Genomic DNA, 26,096 nt, shown 5'->3' on the forward strand with positions numbered 1-26,096 from the left:
GTATACATTTAAGTTTCTTTATAGTCTTTTCATCGCTTAATAGCTCATTTCTTTTTAACGATGGAGAATATTATATTGTCTGGATGTACTAGTAAGTTATTCCTTCACCCACTGGAAAATGTCTTGGCCAATTCCAAGCGTTAGCTATTATGAATAAAGCTACTTTAAACATCTGTGTGCAGATTTTGCTGTGGACAGAAGTTTTCAGTTCACTTGGGTAAATACTGAGGAGTGTGATTACTGAATTATATATAAGAGTATGTTTAGCTTTGCAAGGAAGTGCCAAACTGTCTTCCAAAGTAGCTGTGCCATTTTGTATTTCCACTAGCAATGAATTCCTGTTACTGCTTCTCCACATCCGTGTCAGCATTTGGTGGTGGTAGTGTTATGAATTTTCGTCATTCTACTAGGTGTGTTATGGTATCCCATTGCTTTAATTTGCATTACCCTGATGGTGTATGCTGTGGAGCAACTTGTCATATGCTTATTTGCCATCTGTATATCTTCTTTTTAAAGTTATCTGTATTAAGGTCTTTGCTTTATTTTTTAATTTGGTTGTTTATTATCTTACTGTTGAGTTTAAAGAGTTCTTTGTATATTTTGGATAACAGTCCATTATCAGGTATGTCTTTTGTAAATATTTTCCTCTAACCTATGACTTGTCTTTTTACTCTTGACAATGTCTTTTAAAGAGCTGGCATTTTTAATTTTAAGGAAGTCCAGCTTATTCTTCCATGGATTGTGCCTTTGGTGTTCTAACTAAAAAAAAAAAAAATTGACAAAGCTTAGTCATTTTCTCCTATGTCATCTTCTAGGGTTTATAGTTTTGTGTTTTACATTTAGGTTTGTGGTCCATTTTGAGTTAATTATTATTATTATTTTTTGGGGGGGCAGTCTCACTCTGCTGCCAGGCTGGAGTACAGGGGCGTAATCTCAGCTCACTGCAACCTCTACCTCTCAGATGCAAGCAATTCTCCTGCCTCAGCCTCCCCAGTAGCTGGGACTACAGGCTTGGGCTACCATGCTCAGATAATTTTTGTATTTTTTTTTTTTTTTTGAGACGGAGTTTCGCTCTTGTTACCCAGGCTGCAGTGCAATGGCGCGATCTCGGCTCACCGCAACCTCTGCCTCCTGGGTTCAGGCAATTTTCCTGCCTCAGCCTCCTGAGTAGCTGGGATTACAGGCACGCGCCACCGTGCCCAGCTAATTTTTTGTATTTTTAGCAGAGACAGGGTTTTTCCACACTGGCCAGGCTGGTCTTGAACTCCTGACTTCAGGTGATCCAAACCCTGCTTGGCCTCCCATAGTGCTGAGATTACAGGTGTGAGCCACCGTGCCCAGCCTAAATTTATTAAGAGAGGGCTCACCATGTTGCCCAGGATGTTCTTGGGCTCTGGGGCTCAAGTGATCCACTTGGCCCCCCAGATTGCTAGGATTATAGCCAGGAACACTATGCCTCACCTTGAGTTAGTTTTTATGAAGAGTATAAGGTCTGTGTTTATGTTTTTTTTTTTTTTTTTTTTGCATGTGGCTGTCTAATTGTTTCATTACCATTTGTTGAAAAGACTGTTGTCTTAGCACATCCACCCCCCCTTTTTTTTGCTGCTATTACAGAATCTCACATACTAGGTAATTTATAAAGAAGTTTATTTGGCTCACAGTTCTGGATGCTGGGGAGGGTAAGCACATGGCACCTTTCTCTGGTAAGGTCCTGTCTATGTCATCACATAGCAGTTAGGAAGGGCAAGAGAGCAGGTGGGACAGAGAGCTTATTATTATTTTTTTTTTTGAGATGAAGTCTGTCTCTTGTCTCCTGGCTGGAGTGCAACGGTGCAATCTTGGCTCAATGCAACCTCTGTCTCCTGGGTTCAAGTGATTCTCCTGCCTCAGCCTCCCAAGTAGCTGGGATTACATACAGGTGCCTGACACCACACCTGGCTAATTTTTTGTATTTTTAGTAGAGATGGGGTTTCAACATGTTGGCCAGGCTGGTTTTGAACTACTGACCTCAGGCGATCTGCCCGCCTCGGCCTCCCAAAGTGCTAGGATTACAGGCGTGAGCCACTGTGCCTGGCTATAGGGCCTGTTTTTATAACAAAGCCATTCCCATGATTCACAATAGTGGCAATCCATTCATGAGGGTGGAGCTCCCCTGACCTAGTCACCTTTTAAAGGTCTCACTTCTCAATACTATTACATTTGCAATTAAATTTCAACTCGAGTTTTGGTGGGGACATTCAGACAATAACAACTATCTTTTTTCATTGTATTGCCTTTCTTCCTTTGTCAAAGATCAGTTGACTAACTCATGGATTTATATATGTTTTATAAACTCATGGATTTATATATATTTAGTGTGTATCAATCATTTGCAGTCAGTGTTATTTGTTGATGTGAAAATGATCTCAGCTTTAGCTAGTGGGAGTACCTTTAAGGTGATGTTTGTCATTTTGACAGGACCTGATTTGTGTTCAAAATGCTTCCTTGCTTTTTGGCACAATAATATGTTTCTGATTCCTTTGAGAGGGGAGTGATGGTTAGAGATCATAGTATAAGGACTAAGATGTACTTCGCTTTTGGGTTGTCTTTGCTTTTAAGCTTTTGAATGATAAGAATTATTGTTAAAAAGCAAAAACCAAAATATGAATTCAAATTTAAGATATAAAATGGTTTTTTACTTATTTGATTCTATATCTTTTTATCCTATACTGAATATCTTGGCTCTTAACCTTAGCATAACTGTTTTTTGCTAAAATACACATAAATGGCTTTAAAATTAACAATATGAATATTATTGGTAGGATTATTGAATTGATTTCACTGTTTCTTTTTTAGCAGTGTTTTTTGGCTTTATGCTATATCCCAAAGGATATGTAGTCAAAACTCTGCATTCTTAAATACTTAAAATAATTATTTTGTCTGTGTGGTTATGCCTGCAATAAAATACTTATTTAGGTTTTTAAATTTTTTTTAAAATTAAAATTGTGACAAAATATACATAATTTAAAGGATATTATTTTTACCTTTTTTTTTTTTTTTGAGGTGTAGTTTTGCTCTTGTTGCCCTGGTTGGAGTGCAATGACATGATCTTGGCTCACTGCAACCTCTGACTTCTGGGTTCAGGTGATTCTCCTGCCTCAGCCTCCTGAGTAGCTGGGATTACAGGTATGCATAACCATACTGACTAATTGTGTTTTTAGTAGAGATGAGGTTTCACCATGTTGGTCAGGCTGGTCTTGAACTCCTGACCTCAGGTGATCCACCTGCCTTGACCTCCCAAAGTGCTGGGATTACAGGCATGAGCCACCATGCCCAGCCTATTTTTACTATTTTTAAGTGTACAGTCCAGTGGCATTAAGTGTATTCACATTGTTGTACAATCATTACAACTAAACTCTGTACTAATTAAACAATAACTTTTCATTTCTCTGCTCCCCTGCAGCCCCAGTAACCACAATTTCACTTCCTGTTACTATGAATTTAACTCTTCTAGGTACCTCATCCATTTGTGTCTGGCTTATTTCACTTAGCATAATTATTTCTAGCTTCATTTATGTTGTAGGATGTTACCAGAATTTTATTCCCTTTAAAGGCTCAATAATATGTCATTGTTGATGTATACACTGCCTTTTGTTTAATCATCCATTGATGGACATTGGGTTATTTACATATTTTAGCCATTGTGAATAATGCTGCTATGAACATTGGTATGCAAATATCTGTTTTAGTTCATTTAGGTTTTAATTTTTTTTTTTTTTTGAGACGGAGTCTCGCTCTGTCACCCAGGCTGGAGTATAATGCTATAATTTAGGCTCACTGCAACCTCCAGCTCCCAGGTTCAAGGGATTCTCCTGCCTCAGGCTCCCGAGTAGCTGGGACTACAGGCGTGTGCCACCACACCTGGCTAATTTTTATATTTTTAGTAGAGATGGGATTTCACCATGTTGGCCAGGCTGGTCTCAAACCCCTGACCTGGTGATCTGCCCACCTCAGTCTTCCAAAGTGCTGGGATTACGGGAGTGAGCCACTGCACCTGGCCCAGAGTCTCACTCTTGTCGCTCAGGCTGGAATGCAGTGGTGTGATCTCAGCATACTGCAACCTCCACCTCCTGGGTTCAAGTGATTTTCCTGCCTCAGCCTCCCGAGTATCTGGGATTATAGGCATGCGCCACCATGCCTGGCTAATTTTGTCTTTTTAGTACAGACGGGGTTTCTCCATGTTGGTCAGGCTGGTCTTGAACTCCCGACCTCAGATGATCCACCTGGCTTGGACTCCCAAAGTGCTGGGATTACAGGCATGAGCCATTGCACGTAGCCTCATTTAGGGTTTAACTGAAGTTCTTGAAAAATGAGGATATTATTGACTAAGCTGGAGAACATAGTGAGGTAAGCAAACTTTTTTCTAGGATGGTAAAGTATTGAGATAAATGAAGACTTTGGTTTGGTTACAAAGGTTTGTGAAATCCATTACTGGATTTCTTAGTAAACAACTAGAAATGTGGATGTAAAGGTATAGAGTGCTATATTAGATCTTTTTTATAATCCAGGTGAAAGATGATGGCAACATGAATTCAAGTAGTGGCCAAGGAGATGGAGAAAGGGGGATAGATGCAAAATTTATGTGGGCAATTGGATTAACTTGGCGATTGGATGTGAAGTTTAAGGAATAGAGATGAGTAAGAGTGATGCCTTGCATTTAGGCAAAATGAGTGTGTAATGGTTCTGTAATCTGATATGGAGAATACAGATGGGTGAAAGGTTTGAGCAAAGATAAATGAATTTGGTTTTGAATAATTTGATTTTGTGGTGCTCTTGATAAATTTAACAGGTCAGGAAAATATGAATTGAAAACTCAGCAAATGTCTGGATTAGAGTTAGTATTTTATTATTGTCAGCAATAGTGCTAATGAAAATTAAGGGAGTAAATGAATTTACCTAGAGAGTATGTGATAAGCTAAGATGTCAAGTATGAAAACTCCCTGGGAACTCCTCAATTACTTTACATGAATTTTTTTTTGAAATAGTATTTTTTATTTGCAAAAATACCTTTTTCCTTTATCTGTGTGTTATGATTTTAGCTCCTGATAGTAGAAAAGAGTTAGTGAGAGCTCTTTGGCTATCCATTTAGTATAAGGCTCGCATAATGTATTTAAAGCATCGTTCTTAAGGTCTGCCTATAGTAGATGGCTTTTCAGACTTTTTGAATTTGTGAAAATCTTTCTAATTTGTTTTTGTGGTGGGGTGAGGATGAAATAGAATAACCAAATCAGTGTTGAAAGGTACATTTTGTAAGAATTCCTTATAGATATCTTATAAATCCCCAAGTTTTTGAGTTGTATATTATTTAATTTCTAATACTTGTATTGTTTCCAGTTTTAGAAATAATTTTGCTTAAAGAAAATTAGCCAGGGCCAGGCATAGTGACTCACGCCTCTGATCTTAGCACTTTGGGAGGCTGAGGTAGGCGGATTACTTGAGTCCAGGAATTTGAGACCAGCCTGGGCATAATGGCAAAATCCCATGTCTACCAAAAATATGCAAAAGTTAGTTGGGTGTGGTGACATGTGCCTGTAGTCCTAGCTTCTCAGGAGGCTGAGGTGGATGGATATTTTGAAACCAGGAGGCAGAGGTTGCAATGAGCCGAGGTCGCACCACTGCACTCCAGCCTGGGTGACAAAGTAAGACCCTGTCTCAAAAAACAAAACAAAACAAAAACAAAAACAAAGGAAAAGAAATTAGCCAGGTGTGGTGGTACTCATCTGTAGTCCTGAGCTACTCAGTAGACTGAGGCGGGAGGATGGCTTGAGCCCAGGAAATTTGAGGCTACGATGAGCTATGATTGTGCCACTGTACTTCAGCTTGGGTGACAGAGTGAGATTTTGCCTGTTAAAAAAAAAAAAAAAGAAGAAGAGGCTGGGTGCGATGGCTCACACCTGCAATCCAAGCACTTTGGGAGGCCAAGGGGGTGGATCACCTGAAGTCAGGAGTTCAAGACCAGCCTGGCCAACACAGTGATACCCCACTCTACTAAACATACAAAAAAACTAGCCAGGCATGGTGGTGGGTGCACATAATCTTACCTATTCAGGCGGCTGAAGCAGGAGAATCGCTTGGACTTGGAAGGCTAAAGTTGCAGTGAGCCAAGATCATGGCACTGCACTCCAGCCTGGGCAGCAGAGCAAGATTCCGTCTCAAAAAAGAAAAAAAAGAAAAAAAGAAATATAGTCAGTAAACAATTAGTCTGCAACAGAGCAATCATTTATTTCAGAAAAAATTTAAGTTGTTAAAACTTCTGTGACAGTGCTGTGATGGTGATATTACTTTTTACGATATTGCATATGGTAAACAATAACATTTTCCCCCTTCAAGTGCTATTCTTTCTCAAATTTGCGTTTGTTTCTTTGATAGTTTTTTGCAGAGATTAATGTTGTTTTATACTGATCTTGCAGTATGAATCTATTTTTATACCAACAATCTAGGATATCCTATTTATTGCAGACATCTGTTTTTTGTTTGTTTGTTTGAGACAGAGTCTCTCTGTTTCCCAAGCTGGAATGCAGTGGCGCCATGTCTCCCGGGTTCAAGTGATTCTCGGGAGATGAAGTGAGCAACCTTCATCTCCTGAGTTCAAGTGATTCTCCTGCCTCAGGCTCCCCAGTAGCTGGGATTACAGGCGAGTGTCACCAGGCCCAGCTAATTTTTTTTTTGTTTTGTATTTTTAGTAGACATGGAGTTTCACTGTGTTGTCCAGGCTGGTCTCTTAACTGCTGACTTTAAAAGTTCTGCCCGCCTTGGCTTCCCAGTGTTGGGATTACAGGCATGAGCCACCATGCCCAGCCGACATCTGCTCTTATTTGAAGTAAATACTTGGAATACTGTGTATTTTTTTTCATAATTTCAAATATTGCTATAATATTGTGTTATAATAAGAAATATATATTTGGTCTTTTTTCTTATTTCTGGCATGGAGCTCCTAAAACTTTTGGAATTCCTTGGAGTGATGGAGGTGAAAGTTTATATCATATAAATCCTAAATTTATATGATATAAACTTATATATGATCTATATACATATATATTTATATACATTTTTTTCTTTTTTCTCTTTTAATTTTTCATAGTAGATCAATGTATATCACATGCATTCTCATTTTTCTACACAACTTTCACACTTATCACATAAATTGTCAAGACTGTTGGACAGTTATGTCCTAGTTTAGTTTATAGTTTTTTCATTTTGAACATACAGATTGCTTATGATTTATAAGCTGTTACAAATAATGCTTTGGTTGGAATGCCCTTTCATCTCTACCTGGAAAAACTTTGCTAAACAGTATATGGCAGGATTTACAACTTTTTAAAAAGTTTCTATTCATGGCAAGGGATAGTACCTTGCCCCTCTTACTGAGTTCTCACAGTGGGCCTGGTTTCTTGTTACCTTACATACCCAAGGTGTTTTTGGTTCTTATTACTGAACTTGGCTGCCTCTACCTGTTTTAGGTCCCAGCATCCTGGATACTCTAATATGTCCATTTTATTTTGGTTCATTGTGATTCTTACCTTGTTTTTAAGAATGGTTTTATGCTAATAATATTTGAATTTTTTTTTTTTTTTTTTTTTTGAGATAGGCTCTTACTCTGTGGCCAAGGCTGGAGTGAAGTGGCATAATTACAAATCACTGCAGCCTTGACTTCCTGGGCTCAACTGATCCTTCTACCTCAGCCTCCCAAAGTGCTGGGATTACAGATGTGAACCATTGTGCCCAGCCTGTCAGTTAAAATTTTTAGCATAAATCATTTCAATCCCATTGTTTTTGCAAAATAAAACTTTTGTAAGTGAAGAAGTTAGAATGCTTTATATTATTTCTTTAGGGTTAGTGTTATTGTTTTGGGGCTTCTCATGGAAATAAAGGAATTTTAGTGGCTTAAAAACAGAATAAGAAGTATTTAGATAATTTAACAACAATCAGAGGAGTCTGTTTAAAATACAGGCATCAAAAACCCCTATCTTGGCCAGGTGCGGTGGCTCATGCTAGTAATCCCAGCACTTTGGGAGTTGAGGCAGGCAGAACATGAGGTAAGGAGTTTGAGACCAGTCTGACCAACATGGTGAAACCCCATTTCTGCTAAAAATACAAAAATTGACTGGGTGTGGTGGTGCATGCCTGTAATCCCAGCTACTCAGGAGGCTGAGGCAGGATAATTGCTTGAACCCGGAAGTGGAGGTTGCAGTAAGCCAAGATCGCACCACTGCACTCTAGCCTGGGTGACAGAGTGAGACTCTGTCTCAAAACAGAACAAAACAAAACAAAACGAAAAAAACCCTATCTTGTGAGGGTTTCCCTGTTTTTGCTTTGTTTACTCCCCATGCCTCTTAGGATTTACCTACATATATTTACCAGGATTATTTTAGGCAGATTTGAGAAAGGGTATTTTTGGTGGTGATAATAAGATTATGTAGAAGTACCTTATTTCAGGCGGCCATGGTGGGTCACACCTGTACTACCAGCACTTTCGGGGACTGGAGCCTGTTTTAGTTTGAGATAAGCCTAGGCAACATAGGGAGACCTCATCTCTACAAAAATAAAAAGATAAAAGTACACTGTTTCTTTGACTTGCTTACTTCTTCTCAGTCAAGGAAAACCTTAGGTGACAAGCCATCTGGCATCTGGAAAAATAAAGGAAATAGAAATGGGGAAAATATAGGTCTTAGGAAGTATAACTTCCTGTTTCCATTGCCTTTCATTGTAGTGTGAAGCTATTGAAATGCTAATGAATCAGAAATGAATTTCTAGTTTTATACAACAGTTCTTTATATTAATATCTGATTTAGGCTGGACACAGTGGCTCGCAACTGTAATCCCAGCACTCTGGGGGCGGAGGTGGGTGAATCACTTGAGGTCAGGAATTTGAGACCAGCCTGGCCAACATGGTGAAACCCTGCCTCTGCTAAAAATACAAAAATTAGCCAGGCATGGTGGGGTGTGACTGTAATGCAAGTTACTCAGAGGCTGAGACAGAGGAATCACTTGAACCTGGGAGGTAGAGGTTGCAGTGAGCTGAGATCGCACCAGCATGGGTGTCAGAGTGAGATTCTTTCTCAAAAAAAAAAAAAAAGAAAAGAAAAAAAAATCCATTTTAAATACTCTTTTGGAACATTTTCACCATTTACTTTTTGCCACATCCATGAGTTTATCACTAAATCCAGAGCTGGCTTTTATTTATTTATAAATTCATGTCTCAATTATATTATTTTGGGAAAGGATCTTGGTTTGGTGTTTGGAGGACTGTAGCTGATATAATAATTAAAACAAGAAAATTTTATGGGCATTAAATGAACACAGTAAATATATACTCTGGATACATTTAGACAGTTTTAGAATGTTAGATTTTGGGAAAATTTAAAGGGACTGTAGAGACTGAGGCCTTCTCCATACTGTACCAGGAAATTTGAGATTCCCTAGGCCAAGAACAACTTGAGTACTTTATTTCTGAAGGCCATTGAATGCCTTTAGATAAGTCAAGGGGAGAAATATGAGATCAGTATACCTCCTGTATCTGTGATAGCTGTATCTATGATATATCATTGGAAACAGTCAGGGTGCTAACTATGTTTTTAAAAAAAATCATTTGACTTTCGGTCTGTTTGTTGTGATTCTTTGTTTCTGCAGAGTGGGTAGGATCAGCATAGTAGGTTAAAAAAATCCTCATTAACTGAGTTTAGGAATCTCCCACATATGTCACTAAAGACTTGAATCAATTACCAAATACTCGAGATACAGGAGATAAATTCTGCCCAAGGAATAATGACCCTCTGCATAGAAGTTTGGAATCATTGTCAGAACCATTGGAGGAGACTCCCAAGAGTCATGTGGCTGAGGTTTCACAATATTCTGCTATGACTCCAGTCCAGAAAAGAAAGATAGGTCAACTTTAAAAAAAGTATAGGCATTTTAGGAAGGTTGTAAGTACAAAGAAAATGAGAATGAGCAAGAGGAAGGAGAAAGTAGAGGCCCACTACTCCCTCTCCCCTAATTGTTTCACCACTTTGGCCCCACAGCAAAGTGAAGAGACTAGGTTAAAAGCTGACCCTATTCAGTGCCCAGGAAGATGATCCTGAGTTTTGCAATGAGGATGAAATACAGTGTCAGCAGGATGAATGTTCCTGTGTGATGCATCAGCAATGTCAAATCCAGCCCTGTGAGCTCTCAATGGCTCAGGAACCCAGGCCTTCTGCCATGACATCCTTGGCATCACTGCTTTGATTGTTTCACAAGCTTTTTCTGCTTGTTTAGAAAGTGGAAATCTCCCAGAAGGGACAGCAACCACGCTGAGGCAGGAGGTAGTGCTCAGGCAATAAAGTACAACCTCTTCAAAGCCTGTAGCAAATTGTAGTTAGGCTGAAGTGGGATTTGATCTAGATTGGTGGTATCTAAAATTCATGGGTATTTCACTCGTATTCAGTTGGCTTAACCTTCTCTGACTTCTCTGAGGTTGAAAGCCTTACAATTTCATTATTTTGGGTAGTATCTCCTGATACTGACAACCAAATGGAGACTCCTTATATCAGCTCCTCTCATTTTCATTTGTGTTTGACCAGAGATTCATTTTGCATTCTTCATCTTTAGTACTTTATTGAAATTATGCCACTTTCTGTCTGTTCTGGATAAGCCTTTGTGTGGTGGTTGCTACTGTTCTTGGATAGGATACAGTTATTGCCTCCTCCATCTCTCAACAATGTTTGTGGTTTTTTTTTATTTCACTCAGTAAGATACCTGTCTCTTTCTGAAGTGTACCCCTCATGTTCTCTATCCATCTTTATTGAAACATAGGCTGGGTGCAGTGGCTCGTGCCTGTAGTCTCAGCAGTTTGGGAGGATGAGGTAAGAGGATCACTTGAGCCCAGGAGTTTGAGACCAGCCTGGGTAACAAAATGAGACCCCTGTCTCAAAAAAAAAAAAAAAAAAAAAAAAGCTGGGGTTGGGGGCAGGGGAAGAAAGCAGTTATACAAGGTTATGTTCCTTCTCTTTTTTTTTTTTTTTTTTTTTTTGAGACGGAGTTTTACTTTTGTTACCCAGGCTGCAGTGCAATGGCATGATCTCAGCTCACTGCAACTTCCACCTCCTGGGTTCAGGCAATTCTCCTGCCTCAGCCTCCCGAGTAGCTGGGATTACAGGCACGCGCCACCATGCCCAGCTAATTTTTTGTATCTTTAGTAGAGACGGGGTTTCACCATGTTGACCAGGATGGTCTCAATCTCTTGACCTCTTGGTCCACCCACCTTGGCCTCCCAAAGTGCTGGGATTACAGGCTTGAGCCACCGTGCCCGGCCCCTTCTCTTCTCTTTTTTTTAAGACAGAGTCTTGCTTTGTCATCCAGGCTAGAGTACAGTGACATGATGTTGGCTCACTGCAACTTCTGCCTCCCAGGTTCTAGCGATTCTTCTGCCTCAGCCTCCTGAGTAGCTGGGATTACAGGCATGTGCCACCATGCCCAGCTAATTTTTGTATTTTTAGTAGAGACGGGTCTCACCATATTGGCCAGGCTGGTCTCAAACTTCTGACCCGAAGTGATCCACCTACCTCAGCCTGCCAAAGTGCTAGGATTATAGGCGTGAGCCATTTGCGCCCAGCCATAATGTTCCTTCTTTGTCATTCTTTAGTTGACAGAACCTCACAGAACCCTGAGTTCTTTTGAGAATTCTAAAGAACCTAAGTACTTTAAAAAAGGTTCATGATCATTTTATTTCCTCCTTGTCATGGCATGCTAGGTTAATACTTTATCTAGAATATAAAATAAGAGCTTAATCTTACACCCTCCTTTGAGGAATTATGTTTAAGAAGAGTTTGGGAGTTTCTCTGTAGCTTTAATTACTAGTTGTTATTTTCTACTTGTTCTAGGTTCCCAATTTATATAAATATAATACAAGTATATAGGCATACTTGTATATAGGCATATTGGAGATTTTGTAGGCTTGGTTCTAGATCACTGCAATAAAACAAATATCACAATAAAATGAGTCACATAAATTATTTGGTTTTGTAGTGCATATAAAATTATATTCACGGCATACTGCAGTCTATTAAGTGTGCAATAGCATTATGTCTAATAAAACAAAGTAGATACCTTACTTTAAAAATATTTTATTGCTATAAAATGTTAATAGTTGTTTGAGCCTTCAGTGAAAAAAGCCTTCTCAAATCGTTTTTCTTTAATCAGACAGAGTCTTGCTGTGTCACCCAGTCTGGAGTTCAGTGGTGCGATCATAGCTCACTGCATTTTTGAATTCCTGGGCTTAAGTGTGATCCTCCCACTTCAGCCTTCCTAGTATTACTGGTAGAATGTCATGACTACAAGTTGTCCAGGTTATTGGTGTTTTGAATAAAGAGTTGGACAAAATGCCCAGCAAAGTGAAAGAATGAAGCAGTGAAAGAACAAAAGCAGCGATTTTTTGAAATGAAAGTACACTCCACAGTGTGGAAGTGGGCCTGAGCCCAGATACAGAATCTTCTTGGGTCCAAATACCCACTAGATGTTTCCCATTGGTCACTTCATGGTCACCTCATGTAAATGAAGTGATTCCCACAATCAGTCCGATTGGTTGCAGAAAGCAGCCAACCAGAGGCTGAAATGAAGTTACAGAGGTCACAAACATCTGATTGGTTGCTTTTTGCAACCAGTTTTGGAATTTTCTATTCCAATTTTGGGATACAAATAAAACAACAGTGAAGTTTGCTGCATTGCTTTGATGAGCTCTTCCTTTCCTGAAAGATTTCCCAATTTGGAGAAAAATTTACCAACCAAATGGAGAGCAAAAATAAATAAATAAACAAAAAGCAGGAGTTGCAATTCTCACATTTGATAAAATAGATTTCAAAGCAACAAAGATACAGTGGTAAAAGGATCAATGCAACAATAAGAGATCTTAATACCCAGATACATAAGACCCATAACGAGATTTAGACTCAACGAGACAGAAAATTAATAGGGATATCCAGGACTTCAACTCAGATCCGGAACAAGTAAACTTAATAAATATTTATAGAGTTCTCCATTTTAAATACACAAAATATTGATCGGCCATTATTAATACCCATTTTTAGAATGAAGCAATATTCCTGTTCTCTCTCCCTCTTTTTCTTCCTTTCTTCCTCTCCTCCTCTCCTTTTTTTACTTTTCAACATCCTAGTTCCTCACCTCTACTCAGTACATTCCTCTGAACACCTGATTCCTTGTGATTCTCCTGTCCCACTGAAACCTCAAATCTATAAAAAAAAAAAAAAAAAAAGAAAGATTTCCTTGTAGCACGCACTGTTGTTTCATAGCATTTTACGCACAATTTTGGAATTTCTAAAATTAATGGAATATTCTAAGTTCTTTGTTGTCATTTCAATAGTGTTGTGTGAAAAGCATCTAATCAGAGCCTAGGGTGAAGCTACACAGTTTTACTTCTGTGCAAAGACTTACCCACAATCAGTCTGATTTGTTGTGGACAGCCAATTTCCTATCTGACACATGGAAAAAGTCAAAGGGTCCTTTTGTTACTTCAGTATGGAAAGTTAGGGTTTTCCTTTCAATTTAGTTCTAGGAAGTCAGTGTGAAACAGCCTTAGGTTCCCCGCCTCCAGACCCTATTCTCCTGCCTCACTAGTAGCTGGGACTACATTGCTGCCTAATTTTTGTATTTTTTTGATATAATTTTGTATTTTTTTTTTTGAGAGAAGGAAAGAAAAGAAAAAGGAGTGAAGGAGAGGAAGAAAGAGGAAGAAAAAGAGGGATAGAGAACAGGAATGTTGCTTTATTCTAAAAATGGGTATTGAAAACCTCTTTTAATAATTTTGTATTTTTTAAATGTTGCCGAGAGTGGTCTCAAATGCCTACCTTCAAGTGATCCTCCTGCCTTGGCCTCCCATAGCACTAGGATTACAGATGTGGGCCACCTTGCCCAGCTAGTCATAATCTTCTTGCTGGTGGAAGATTTTTGCCTCTATATTGATAGCTGCTGATTGACCACGGTGAAGGTTTCTGAAGGTTGGGATGGCTGTGGCAGTTTCTTAAAATAAAACAACAATGAAGTTTGCTGCTTTGCTTTGATTAACTCTTCCTTTCATGAAAGATTTCCCTGTAGCATGCAGTACTATTTGATAGCATTTTACCCACAGTAGAACTTCCTTCAAAAGTTGAGTCAGTCCTCCCAAAAGCAGCTGCTGCTTTATCAACTAAATTTATGAAATATTCTAAATTATTTGCTGTCATTTCAACAGTGTTCACAGCATCTTTGCCAGGAGTAGATTCCACCTCAAGAAACTACCTTCTTTGCTCATCCCTAAGAATCCACTCCTCTTCCATTAAAGTTTTATCATGAAAATTATCAGTCATGGCTGGGCACGGTGGCTCACGCCTGTAATCCCAACACTTTGGGAGGCCGAGGCAGGTGGATCACGAGGTCAGGAGTTCTACAGCAGCCTGGCCAACATGGTGAAACCCCATCTCTACTAAAAATAGAGAAAAATCAGCCAGGCATGGTAGTTCGTGCCTGTAGTCCCAGCTATTTAGTAGGCTGAGGCAAAAGAAGGTGGAGGTTGCAGTGAGCCAAGATTGCACCATTGCACTCCAGCCTGGGTGACAGAGCAAGACCCTGTCTGAAAAAAAAAAAAAATCAGTCACATCTTTAAATTCTACTTCTAATTTTAGTTTTCTTTCTGATTCTACCATATCTGCTTTACTGGAGTCTTGAACCCCTCACAGTCATTATGAGGGTTGGAATGAACTTCCAAACTCTTGTTAGTGTTGATATTTTGACTTCCTCCCATGAATCACAAATGTTCTTAATCACATCTAGAATGGTGACTGTTTTAGGTTTTTAACATACTCTGCCCAGATCTGTCATAGGAATCACTATCTATGGTAGTTATGGCCCTACAAAATATATTTCTTAAATAATAAGACTTGAGAGTCAAAATTACTCCTTGATCCATGGACTGTGGAATGGATGTTGTGTTAATAGGCATGAAAACAACATTAAACTCATTGTATGTCTCCATCAGAGCTCTTCGGTGACCAGGTGCATTGTTAATGAACAGTAATATTTTGAAAGGATTTTTTTTTCAGCAGTACGTCTTAATAGTGGACTTAAAATATTCAGTGATCCATGTGGTAAACAGGCTTTGTTGTTCTATTTATAGATCATGGTAGAATTAGCATAATTCTTAAGGGCGATAGGAATTTCAGAATGGTATAAATGATCATTGGCTTGAACTTAAAAGTCATCAGCTCCATTAATCCCGAAGAAGAATTAGACTATTCTTTGAAGCTTTGAAGCCCAGTATTGATTTCTGCTCTCTAGCTATGGTAGTTCTAGATGGCATCTTCTTCCAATATAAGCCTGTTTTTTTCCTGAATTGACCGTCTGTTTTTAGTATAGACATCTTTATCAATTATCTTAGCTAGGTCTTCTGAATAACTTGCGCAGGTTCTCCGTCATCACATGCTGGCTCACTTTGCATTTTTGTGTTGTGGAGACAGCTTCTTTCCTTAAATCCCAAGAACCAGCCTCTGCTAGCTTCAGCCCTCTGCAGCTTTCTCATCTCTCTCAGCCTTTATAAAATTGAAGAGAGTTAGGACCTTTCTCTGAATTAGGCTTTGATTTAAGGGCATGCATGTTATGGCTGGTTTGAACTTCTATTTAGGTCACTAAAACTTTCTCAGCAATTTGTGCTCTTATCATTTGTGTGTTCACTTGAGTAGCACTTTTAGTTTCCTCAGGAACTTTTTCTTTACATTCCCATTTGGCTGTTTGTCACAAAAGGCCTAGCTTTTGGTCTGTTTCAGCTTTCCACATGCCTTCCTCATTAAGCTTAATCATTTCTAGCTTTTGATTTTAAGTGAGAGATGGGCAGCTCTTCTTTTCACTTGAACACTTAGAGGCCATTATAGGGTTATTAATTGGCCTAATTTTAATATGGTTGTGTCTCAAGGAATAGGGAGGCTCAAGGAAAAGGGAGAGAGACTGGGAAATGGCCCGTCACTGGAGCAGTCAGAACGTATACAACATTTATCAATTAAGTTTGCGTGTGGATTGTCGTGCCCCAAAACAATCTTTGAAGTAGTACTTCAAAGATCATTGATCACAGGTCACCATAACAGATGTCACAATGAAAAAGCTCAAAATACTGTGAGAATGACCAAAATATGACACAGAGATACAAAGTGAGCACATGCTGTTGAAAAAATGGTGCCAATAGACTTGTTTGTTGGTAGAGTTGACACGAACTTACAATATGTAAAAAGTGCCATATCTCCAAAGTGCAATAAAGTGACACACAATAAAACGAGATGTGCCTATTAATAAATGTGCAATGTATCTGCATGAGGAAAGGAAAGGAATGCTGGCTATTCAGCTGGAGGTTTGCTTATCTTTAACATAAAACATTTTTTTTCCAAGATAAAAGCAATTCAAATATGGATCTAAAATTCTGAAAAAAAAATAGCAAAAACAAAAACTGAAAAAAAATTAAAATGAAGACTCCTGTCTTGCTACAGAAATCCTTATTTGAATTTCAACCTTTTTTCTTGTATCAGTAATTTTTATATATAATTTAAATCATACTGTATATGTTTTTCCATTGTATGTAGTTTTTTGTTTGGTTTTGTTTTGTTTTTGAGACAGAGTTTTGCTCTTGTTGCCCTGGCTGGAGTGCAATGGCACCGTCTCAGCTCACTGCAACCTCTGCCTCCCAGGTTCAAGTGATTCTCCTGCCTCAGCCTCCCAAGTAGATTACAGGCATGTGCCACCATGCCTGGCTAATTTTGTATTTTTAGTAGAGACAGGGTTTCTCCATGTTGGTCAGGCTGGTCTTGAACTCCCGACCTCAGGCGATCCGCCCATCTCAGCATCCCAAAGTGCTGGGATTATAGGTATGAGCCACCACGCCTGGCCTGTATGTAGTTTTTATAATCACTTTAATGAATGAATATAGCATTATGAATTCATTCTTATTTGGCATTTGGGTTGAATATTTAGTAGTGATGTACAGTATGTTCATATGTTGAGGCAAACATGTCGTGAGTTGTTTTGAATCTTGGGTGATTGAGAGGCATTTCAGTGGAGATACCTAACAGAGAAGCAGTATTGGTTAGTGATTAAGAGCCACACCGCTCTTATTAAAATCTCTTCTTCCATTTATTAGCCATCTGACTTTGGACAATTTACTTAGTCTCTATGACTTGGTTCCCTCATATGTAAAATGTGAATAAAAATGCTAGCATGAATCATATATATTTTTGTTGAGTATTATTCAGTCAGTTTTTGTGCTCAAAATCTTTTACTCAATGTTTTACTAGGTTTCAAATTCATTCAAAAAGTAATTTGATATAAAAGTAACACATACATGTACACACATATATGTGATATATATACACACACACACATGTATATTCCTTGAGACACAACCATATATGTATATGTTTCTTCTTCACTCCCCCAGGAAAGAGTCTTGCTCTGTTGCCCAGGCTGGAGTGCAGGGGTGCCATCTTTGCTCACTGCAACCTCCACCTCCCAAGTTTAAGTGATTCTCCTGCCTCAGCTTCTGGAGTAGCTGGGATTACAGGCATATACCACCAAGCTCAGCTAATTTTTCTATTTTCAGTAGAGATGGGGTTTCACCATGTTGGTCAGACTGGTCTCAAACTCCTGACCTTATGATTTGCTCTCCTTGGCCTCCCGAAGTGCTGGGATTACAGACGTGAGCCACCGTGCCTGGCCAAGTAACACCTATATGTTAATAAATGATAATGCTAAGTGATAAATAGTGCAGGGAGAAAAGACCTTTAACGCTCCAAAATGTGTCTCTGGTGGTGTCATATCAAGTATTGGAGATAGATGGTAATGACTGGTTTGAGTGGTTGATGATGGGGACTTGATAACTTGGGCTGCATTGGTCTTTTTGGCACCCTTTGAATCATTATAGTTTTAGTTTGTGTAGAAAAGAGAGCATCGTCAAAGCATTCAGAAGATCTGCATTTTAGTTCTGCTTCTTTCTGATTTTTTTTTCTTTAACTTGGATCTTGAGTGCTTTCTGATTTTTTTTTTCCCTCCTCGAACTTGCATCTTGAGGACTTCTGATTTTTGTTAACAGTACAATGGTGGGCTGGGCATGGTGACTCAGACCTATAACCCCAGCACTTTGGGAGGCAGAGGTGCCCAGACCATTTGAGCCCAGGAGTTTGAGACCATCCTGGGCACTATGGTGAAACCCTGTCTCTACCAAAAATACAAAAATGTAGCCAGGTGTGGTGGTGTGTGCTTATTGTCCTAGCTACTCGGGTGGCTGAGGTGGGAGGATCACTGGAGCCTGGGAGGTGGAGGTTGCAATGAGTCGAGATTGCACCACTGCACTCCAGCCTGGATGACAGAGCAAGACTCCAGCCTGGGTGACAGAGCAAGACAAAAAAACAAAACAGTACAATGTTGAACAAGTCACTTCCTGCTTTAAATCTGTTTTCTTCTCTACAGTGATAATGTCCGTCTTACCTGTCTTAGAGAGGTCATTTTGATTAAGTAAGATGTTTTGTGAAGGTGACTTGAAGACTTTATGAAGCACTGTATACATTTTATTAAAGCGACTGTAAATGAGAGAAATGCATATATAGAGATTTTGATACAGAGTTACAGTCTTTGATAAAGGATATTGTTAGTACTGTTATTTTTGTAAAGACATCTACTTTTCTTATGTGTAAAGGTTTAGATTATTAAATCACTTGTGAATATATTATTAATGTCTGCTTTGTTTTTTTCCCCCATCTTTTTGTGTTCCAGACTCCTGGGAGAGTTGGCTCTCAAGGTTCTGATTTAGATTCATCAGCAACTCCTATAAACACAGTAGATGTCAATAATGAAAGCTCTTCTGAGGTATGAAAATAATAACTTGGAAATAAAATTCAATATTATTTAAGAGAAAATGAGCAAATATGTGGTGTAACGATTGGTGACTTAAACTTGCCTTTAAGTCAGAAAAAGTTCTCATAGTTTTTCTTATAAATTGGAATGTAACTTGTGAAACATACTTGTAGCTAACCTGTGCCTAGTTGTGAGACTGAGAAAGTGTATATTAAGACTCTGAAAAATAGTATTGCCAATTTGTCTTTAATGCTAATGTTATCTCACTGAAGATTTTAAAAAGTCTGTTTATAAAGAATTACAGATTAATTAGTATCTATTTATGTTTGTGTACTGTCATGAACTATTACACTAAGGAAAAATCGGGTTATCTATAAAATTGACATATTATTTATTGTCTTCATTTATGGCTTTGTAAAGACTTTTGTTTTTGATATTAAAGATGTTATATGAAATATAAATACATTATATAAAAAATGGAGAAAGTATTTTTAAATAAGTAAAAAAACCCTCAAATTTTGAAAAGTCAGCCTTAGTTGCATTATTATTGTATTAATTAATTAATTTATTTATTTGAGACAGAGTCTCACTCGTCATCTAGGCTGGAGTGCAATGGCACAATCTCAGCTCACTGCAACCTCCGCCTCCCAGGTTCAAGCGATTCTCCTGCCTCAGCCTCCTGAGTAGCTGGGATTATAATGGTGTGCTACCACACCTGGCTATTTTTTTTTTTTTTTTGTATTTTTAGTAGAGGTGGTGTTTTGCCATGTTGACCAGGCTGGACTTGAACACCTGACCTCAGGTGATTTGCTGCCTTGGCTTCCCAAAGTACTGGGATTATAGGAGTGAGCCACTGCACTCAGACTTTTTCTTTCTTTTCATTTTTATATTTTTTGTTCCTTTAGTTTTAGTTTTTTGTTTTTTTTTTAAAGAGCATGACACTTGTCTTTTAACTGAGAGAACCCCTTTGAATTATTTTGGTTATTGATGTATTTTGATTTAATTTTACTGTTCTTGATTACTTTGTCTTGCCTTTCTGTTTCTTTCTTTTTTTTCTCTTTTCTGTTTCTCTCTCTTTTTTTTTTCTTGCTTTAGTTTGGATTTAACTTCCTTACTACACATGCTTTTCTGTGTTTCTGTAATACCACACTCTTCTGGTTTTCTTCCTACCTCTAGCTGTTTATTATTTTTCTTTGCTGGCCCTTTGGTAAGTGACCTTCACGTAGTGGTGGAGAACATTGCTGGGTTTAGTCCTGGGTACTGCAGCTAGTTTGGATATTATGCATTATATTCTGTTCATTTACTGTTTCTTTTCTTTTTATTTTTTTGAAACGGAGTCTTGCTTTGTTGCCCAGGCTGGAGTGCAGTGGCACAATCTTGGATCACTGCAGTCTCCACCTTTCCGGATCAAACGATTATCCTACCTCAGCCTCCTAAGTAGTTGGGATTACAGGTGCATGCCACCGCACCCTGCTAATTTGTATTTTTAGTAGAGACAGGGTTTCACCATGTTGACCAAGCTGGTTTCAAACTTCTGTCCTCAAGTGATCCACCCACCTCGGCCTCCCAAAGTGCTGGGATTACAGGTGTGAGCCCATGCCTGGCCCATTTTTGTTTCTTTTGTAACATACATAATGTCTAAGATATTTTTCTCTCCTTCGGTTTCAAGGACCTTTGAATGCTTTCATATGGATTACTACTTCCCAACTTATGTTATATTGTGGTTCTGTAATTCAGTTTTATCTTATTTTCTTTTATCCTCACAAATTAGAGGTTATTATTGTTTTTAGATTATTTATGTATTTAACTAGTGTAGTTGTTTACCATTCTTTATTGCATCTTCAGCCTTCCACTTACAATTATTTTCCTCTTTTTATAATATATCCTTTAGGAATTTTTTAATGAGGACTAATTTGCTAGACTCTCAGTTTTAGTAAAAAATTTTATTTCATGCTCATCCTGGAAACAAGATTTTGTTGAGCATAAAATTCTACATACAGACCTTTTTTTTTTTGTCACACCTTGAAAACTTCCATCTCTGTCTCCTTTCTGGATCATATTGTTACTGTTGAGAAGACTGCTTTTAGTCTATTTTGTTCTTTAGAAGGGATCCTTTACTTCTATGGTTGTTTTTGTAGTTAATCAGCCAATCAATTAAACTGTTCTAGTCTCTTTCATTTCTTGGAGTGTGTGTGTGTATGCGCGCGTGTGTGTGCGTGTTTTGGAAAATTCTCAGTGATTATCTTTGACTATTGTCTCAATTTTTTTTCCTGTTATTGCCATCTGAAACCTGTATTAGATACACAGATGCTCCTTGATTTATGATGGGGTTACATCTTGATAAATCTTTCATAAAGTCAAAAATTTTAAGTCAAACTATCCTAAGTTGGGGGCTGTCTGTATGTTAAAATTTTTCCTTTTATCATTTATTCTATCATATATATATAGTTGTTTGTTTGTTTGTTTTGTTTTGAGACAAGGTCTCACTCTATTGCCTGGGCTGGAACATGGTCATAGTTCACTGTGTCTCGAACTCCTGGGCTCAAGCAGTTCTCCCAATCTGACGTCTCCACTAGTGGGACTATAGGTGCACATCACCATGCCTGGCTTTTTTTTTTGGTAGAGATGGGATCTCACTATATTGCTTAGGCTGATCTTGAAATCCTGGCTTTAAGCATTCTTCCTGCCTCAGCTTCCCAAAGTGCTGGAATTACAGGCATGAGCCACTGCACCCATCCCTGTTTTACTTTTTACTTTTTACTTTTTGAGATGGTGTCTCCATCTGTGACTATGGCTGGAGGCTGGTCTTGACCTCCTGGCCTCATGTGATCCTCCTACCTTGGCCCCCTAAAATGTTGGGATTACGGCTATGAGCCCCCATGCCTGGCCTATTTTATATCCTTCTTTTTTGTTTTTCATCTTGGATTAAGAAAAAAACCTATTATCCAATTAATTAAATTTTTCCTCAGCTGTGGAGCCATGCATACGTACATGAAGATTACATTTGGGAACAAAATGAACAACCAGGGGCTGTGGGAGGCAGGCTCGGTACTATCAAGGCTGGGTGCCTTCTGGTTCCTAAAGAGGGATATGATCGGATTTTTTGAGTAAGTCTGCGGGCTGGCAGGGGGACCACAGTACGGAAACCCACTATGTAGGGATAAGCAGGCAGTGTGCCTCGTCCCTGTGATCGGACGGGCTATTTGAGGAGTAGGTGACTTTATCCTTGGGAGCAGAATGGGGAGGGAAACTTGTGGTTAGGCCATTTGAAGCCCTCCCAGTTTCACCAGATGTCAAGGCAGCACACAATATTGGACTTTAATTTGGGTTGAATATTAAATAGAATTGGGGAAAGCGAATATTTTACTTTGTGAATTTAGGGGAGTAGCATTTAAGGTTTTTACCACTGAGAATGATGGTAGTCATAGTTTTTTTTTGATCAGCTTAAGGATGCTTTCTAGTTTTCTGAGAGATTTTCCCCTTCCCTTCCTCCCTCTCTTCCTTTTTTTCCTTCCCCTTTCTCTTTGAATGAATTCTGAATATTGCCAAATGCTTTTCCCACATCTATTGAGATGATAATATGATTTTCTCCTTCCGTTATTGTGACTATTTACATTGATTTTTGAATGTTGATCTACTCTTTTATTTGTAGTATAAGCTCCACTTGGTTTTGCTGTGTTGTTAATACTATTTTAATATAGGTAGAGCATCTCTAATATGAAAATTCAAAATCCAAAATGCCCCCAAATTCCAAACTTTCTGAGTGCTGAAATGGTGTCCATTTCAGATTCTGGATTTTTTTGGATTAAGATACCAAACTGGTAAGTATCGTGTAAACATTCCAAAATACAAAAGAAAAAAAGGAAAAAATCCAGAATCCAAAAGTGTCCCAAGCATTTTAGATAATGGATGCTTAGCCTGTATACTGTTAGATTTCATTTGTTTGTATATTTTTTGAGGACCTTTGCATTTGGTCATGAGGGATATCAGTCTATAATTTTCTTTTTTGAAATGTTTTTGTCAGGTTTTGGTATCTGGGTTTTTCTGGCCTGATAAATTAGGAAGCACTCCTTCCTGTATTTTCTGAAAGAAATAGGTGCTAATTATACCTTGAATGTTTGCTAGAATTCACTAGTAAAACCATCTGGGCTTGGAGCTTTCTTTTTGGGAAGTGTATTATTACTCAGATTCTCTGTTTCTTTTTCAGTCAGTTTTGGTGAATTGTGTTGGCAAGGGATCTGTTATTTCATCTAAGGTATGGAATTTATTGGCATAAAATCTATAGCATCTGTAGTGATATCCCATTATTTTGGTAAGAGAGAAAATATTTTCTCTTTTTTTCCCTGATTATTCCTATTAGTTTATTCATTTATTAATTTTTAAGATAGCCAACTTTTGACTTTATTAATTTTCTCTATCTTTTGCCTTTCTCTTTTATTGGTGTCTGCTTTTATATTTAATTTCCTCCATCTATGTACTTTGGATTTAGTTTGCTCATCATTTTTCTAGATTCTTCAGGTGGAAACTTAGGTATTTCATATGCATTTTAAATTTAATATGCTTAAGTTACATTCTTGCCCTCCACCCTTTTCTTGCCCCAACATTCAACTTGCCATTTTTTTTTTTTTTTAGACGGAGTTTTACTCTTATTGCCCAGTTAGGAGTGCAATGGTGCAGTCTCAGCTCACTGCAACCTCCACTTCCTGGGTTCAAGCAATTCTCCTGTCTCAGCCTCCAAGTAGCTGAGATTACAGGCATGTGTTACCATGCCCAGCTAATTTTGTATTTTTAGTAGAGATGGGGTTTCACCATGTTGGTCAGGCTGGTCTTGAACTCCTGACCTCAGGTAATCCGCCCACCTCAGCCTCTCAAAGTGCTGGGATTACAGGTATGAGCCACTGCACCTGGCTCAACTTGCTATTCTTTTAGCTGTCTTAGAAACCTGAAAATTGTAGAAAATCTCAGATACTGAAGCTAAGGATTTCAGAGCAAACTTGATTCTTCCTTTTTCTCATCTACAGTATTCATACACGATAACTCCTATTCATTTTAGCCCCTAGATGTATCTTCAGTCTGTTCCCCAACCTCCTTTTTTTTTTTTTTCAAAGGAAGCTGTGTAGAAATTTAATTTTTAATTTTCCTGTAGAGAGGGGTGTTGCTATGTTGCCCAAGGTGGTCTTAAGCTCCTGGCCTCAAGTGATCTGCCCATCTTGGCTCCTGAAGCATTAGGATTACAAGTGTGAGCCACCGTGCCTGGTTTTATCCTCTTCTTTCTGTTTCTGCTGCCATCATTGTCTTTCACCTGGATGATCATAAGAGTGTATTATTATCCTTGTTACTTTAGGGCTCTTCTCCAAAGAGCAACCAGAGGGACTGGAATCAGATCAGGCCATTCCCTCAATTAAAATCTTTATTGGCTTTAGGAAGTGCCTGCTTCTAGCTTGTGCTGGAGGTTATTCTTTCCAGCAAGAAAAGAAAAAAAAATTCATTGGCTTCCTATTATGCAAAATCAATTCCATTATATCTTATCATGGTTTGTAAGGCCCTCCATATGTAGCTTCTACTTACCTATCAAATCTCATTTATTTTTATTCTCCCCTTTGCTCATTGACATTGGCTACTCTGACCTATTTTTTTGTTAAACCTATAACTTTAGTTGAAAGTCTTTTTACTTGTTCTTTCTACCTGGAACATTCTCCCCTGCTGGCTCCTTTCTTTAAATATTATTTTAATTAGTCAGGCGAGGTAGCTCATGCCTGTAATCCTAGCACTTTGGGAGGCTGAGGTGGGTGGATCAACTGAGGTTAGGAGTTCAAGACCAGCCTTATCAACATGATGGTGAAATCCATCTCTACTAAAAATACAAAATTAGCTGGGTATGGTGGTACATGCCTGTGATCCCAGCTGCTTGGGAGGCTGAGGCAGGTGAGTCGCTTGAACCTAGAAGGCAGAGGTCGTCAAGTGCTGAGATTGCACCATTGCACTCCACTCTGGGCAACAAGAGCAAAACTTTGTCTCAAATAATAATATATAATAATAATTTTATTTCAATTATCACCTCCTCAGAAAACTTTTTATGTTCAAATTGCTCAAGTAATAATGTTAGTCCATTCTGTTGCTGCCTTAATCAGACTGCCATCAATCATTAACTCTCACATATTATTGTAACTGTCTTCCTTTTGTCTAATGTTACCCACCTCCTATCTTCTCTAACATTTGTCTAATGTTACCCACCTCCTATCACCTCCTAATTGAATCTATTCTTTTAAAATATAGTTAAGATTTTATTATGCCATTTTCCTGGTTAAAACCCAGGTTAGGCTAGGCATGGTGGCTCATGCCTGTAATCCCAGTACTTTGGGAGGCCCAGGCTGGGGATGACTTGAGGCCAGGAGTTGAAGATAAGCCTGGCCAGCGTGGAGACACTCTGTCTCTACTAACAATACAAAAAAATAAAAAAACTTTAGCTGGGCATGATGGTGCATGGCTGTAATCTCAGCTGCCTAGGAGGCCAAGGCGCGAGAATTTCTTGAGCTTGGGAGGCAGATATTGCAGTGAGCTGAGATCATGCCACTGCGCTTCAGCCTAGGTGCTAAAGACTCTGTCTCAAATAAAAAAAAAAAACAAACAAAAATCAAAACACCTAGATTAATGGCTTTCAATCAGTTGTCCTTAGAATAAAGTCTAAATTCTTTAGCTTGTTCTAGAAGTTTTTTTGTTGTTTATTTATTTATTTGTTGATGGTCTGCTTTCTTTTTACCTCTATAGCTTCATTTCTTCCCATAGTCTTCTTGATACCCTTTGATGCAGACATATTGAACTTTCTCTGCTTTTATAGTGTGCCAAGTTTTTTAAATTTTCTCTGAGGCTTTTCCATAGGCTAATGTCTGTACCTCACCTGCTTATCTTAGTAACTTCAGACTGCTATTATAAAATATCACAAACTGCTATTATAAAATGCCATAGACTTGCTAGCTTATAAACCGCAGAAATTTATTTCTCATAGTTCCAGAGGATGGGAAATCCAAGATCAAGGTACTGGCAGATTTGGCGTCTGGTGAGGTACCATTTCCTGGTTCATAGATGGTGCCTTATCCCTGTGTCGTCATGTGGTAGGATGGGTGAAAGGCTTCCCGTTTATTCATTTGTTAGCATAAACTAAAAAATATTTACCCTGATGGAGCATACATTCAAGTGTGTGG

General features: G+C 38.5%; 1 protein-coding gene across 9 annotated transcripts in view; it reads left to right on the forward strand.

Annotated features, from left to right (window-relative positions):
* EEA1 (early endosome antigen 1) overlaps window positions 1-26,096 on the forward strand; it is a 160,149-nt gene that overhangs the window by 20,078 nt on the left and 113,975 nt on the right. For 8 of the 9 annotated variants that reach the window (XR_013521953.1, XR_013521952.1, XM_078337018.1 and 5 more), the window contains one exon: window positions 18,814-18,906. Coding sequence is in view for 3 of the 9 variants with exons in the window: in XM_078337018.1 (XP_078193144.1) it covers window positions 18,814-18,906 (93 nt within the window). In the remaining 6 variants the exon portion in view is untranslated. Of the gene's footprint in view, window positions 1-3,048; window positions 3,166-18,813; window positions 18,907-26,096 lie in introns of all 9 variants that reach the window. The other variant, XM_078337019.1, reaches the window with a different exon arrangement.

Source organism: Callithrix jacchus, chromosome 9, assembly GCF_049354715.1.
Source record: "Callithrix jacchus isolate 240 chromosome 9, calJac240_pri, whole genome shotgun sequence".
Taxonomy (NCBI): Eukaryota; Metazoa; Chordata; class Mammalia; order Primates; family Cebidae; genus Callithrix; species Callithrix jacchus.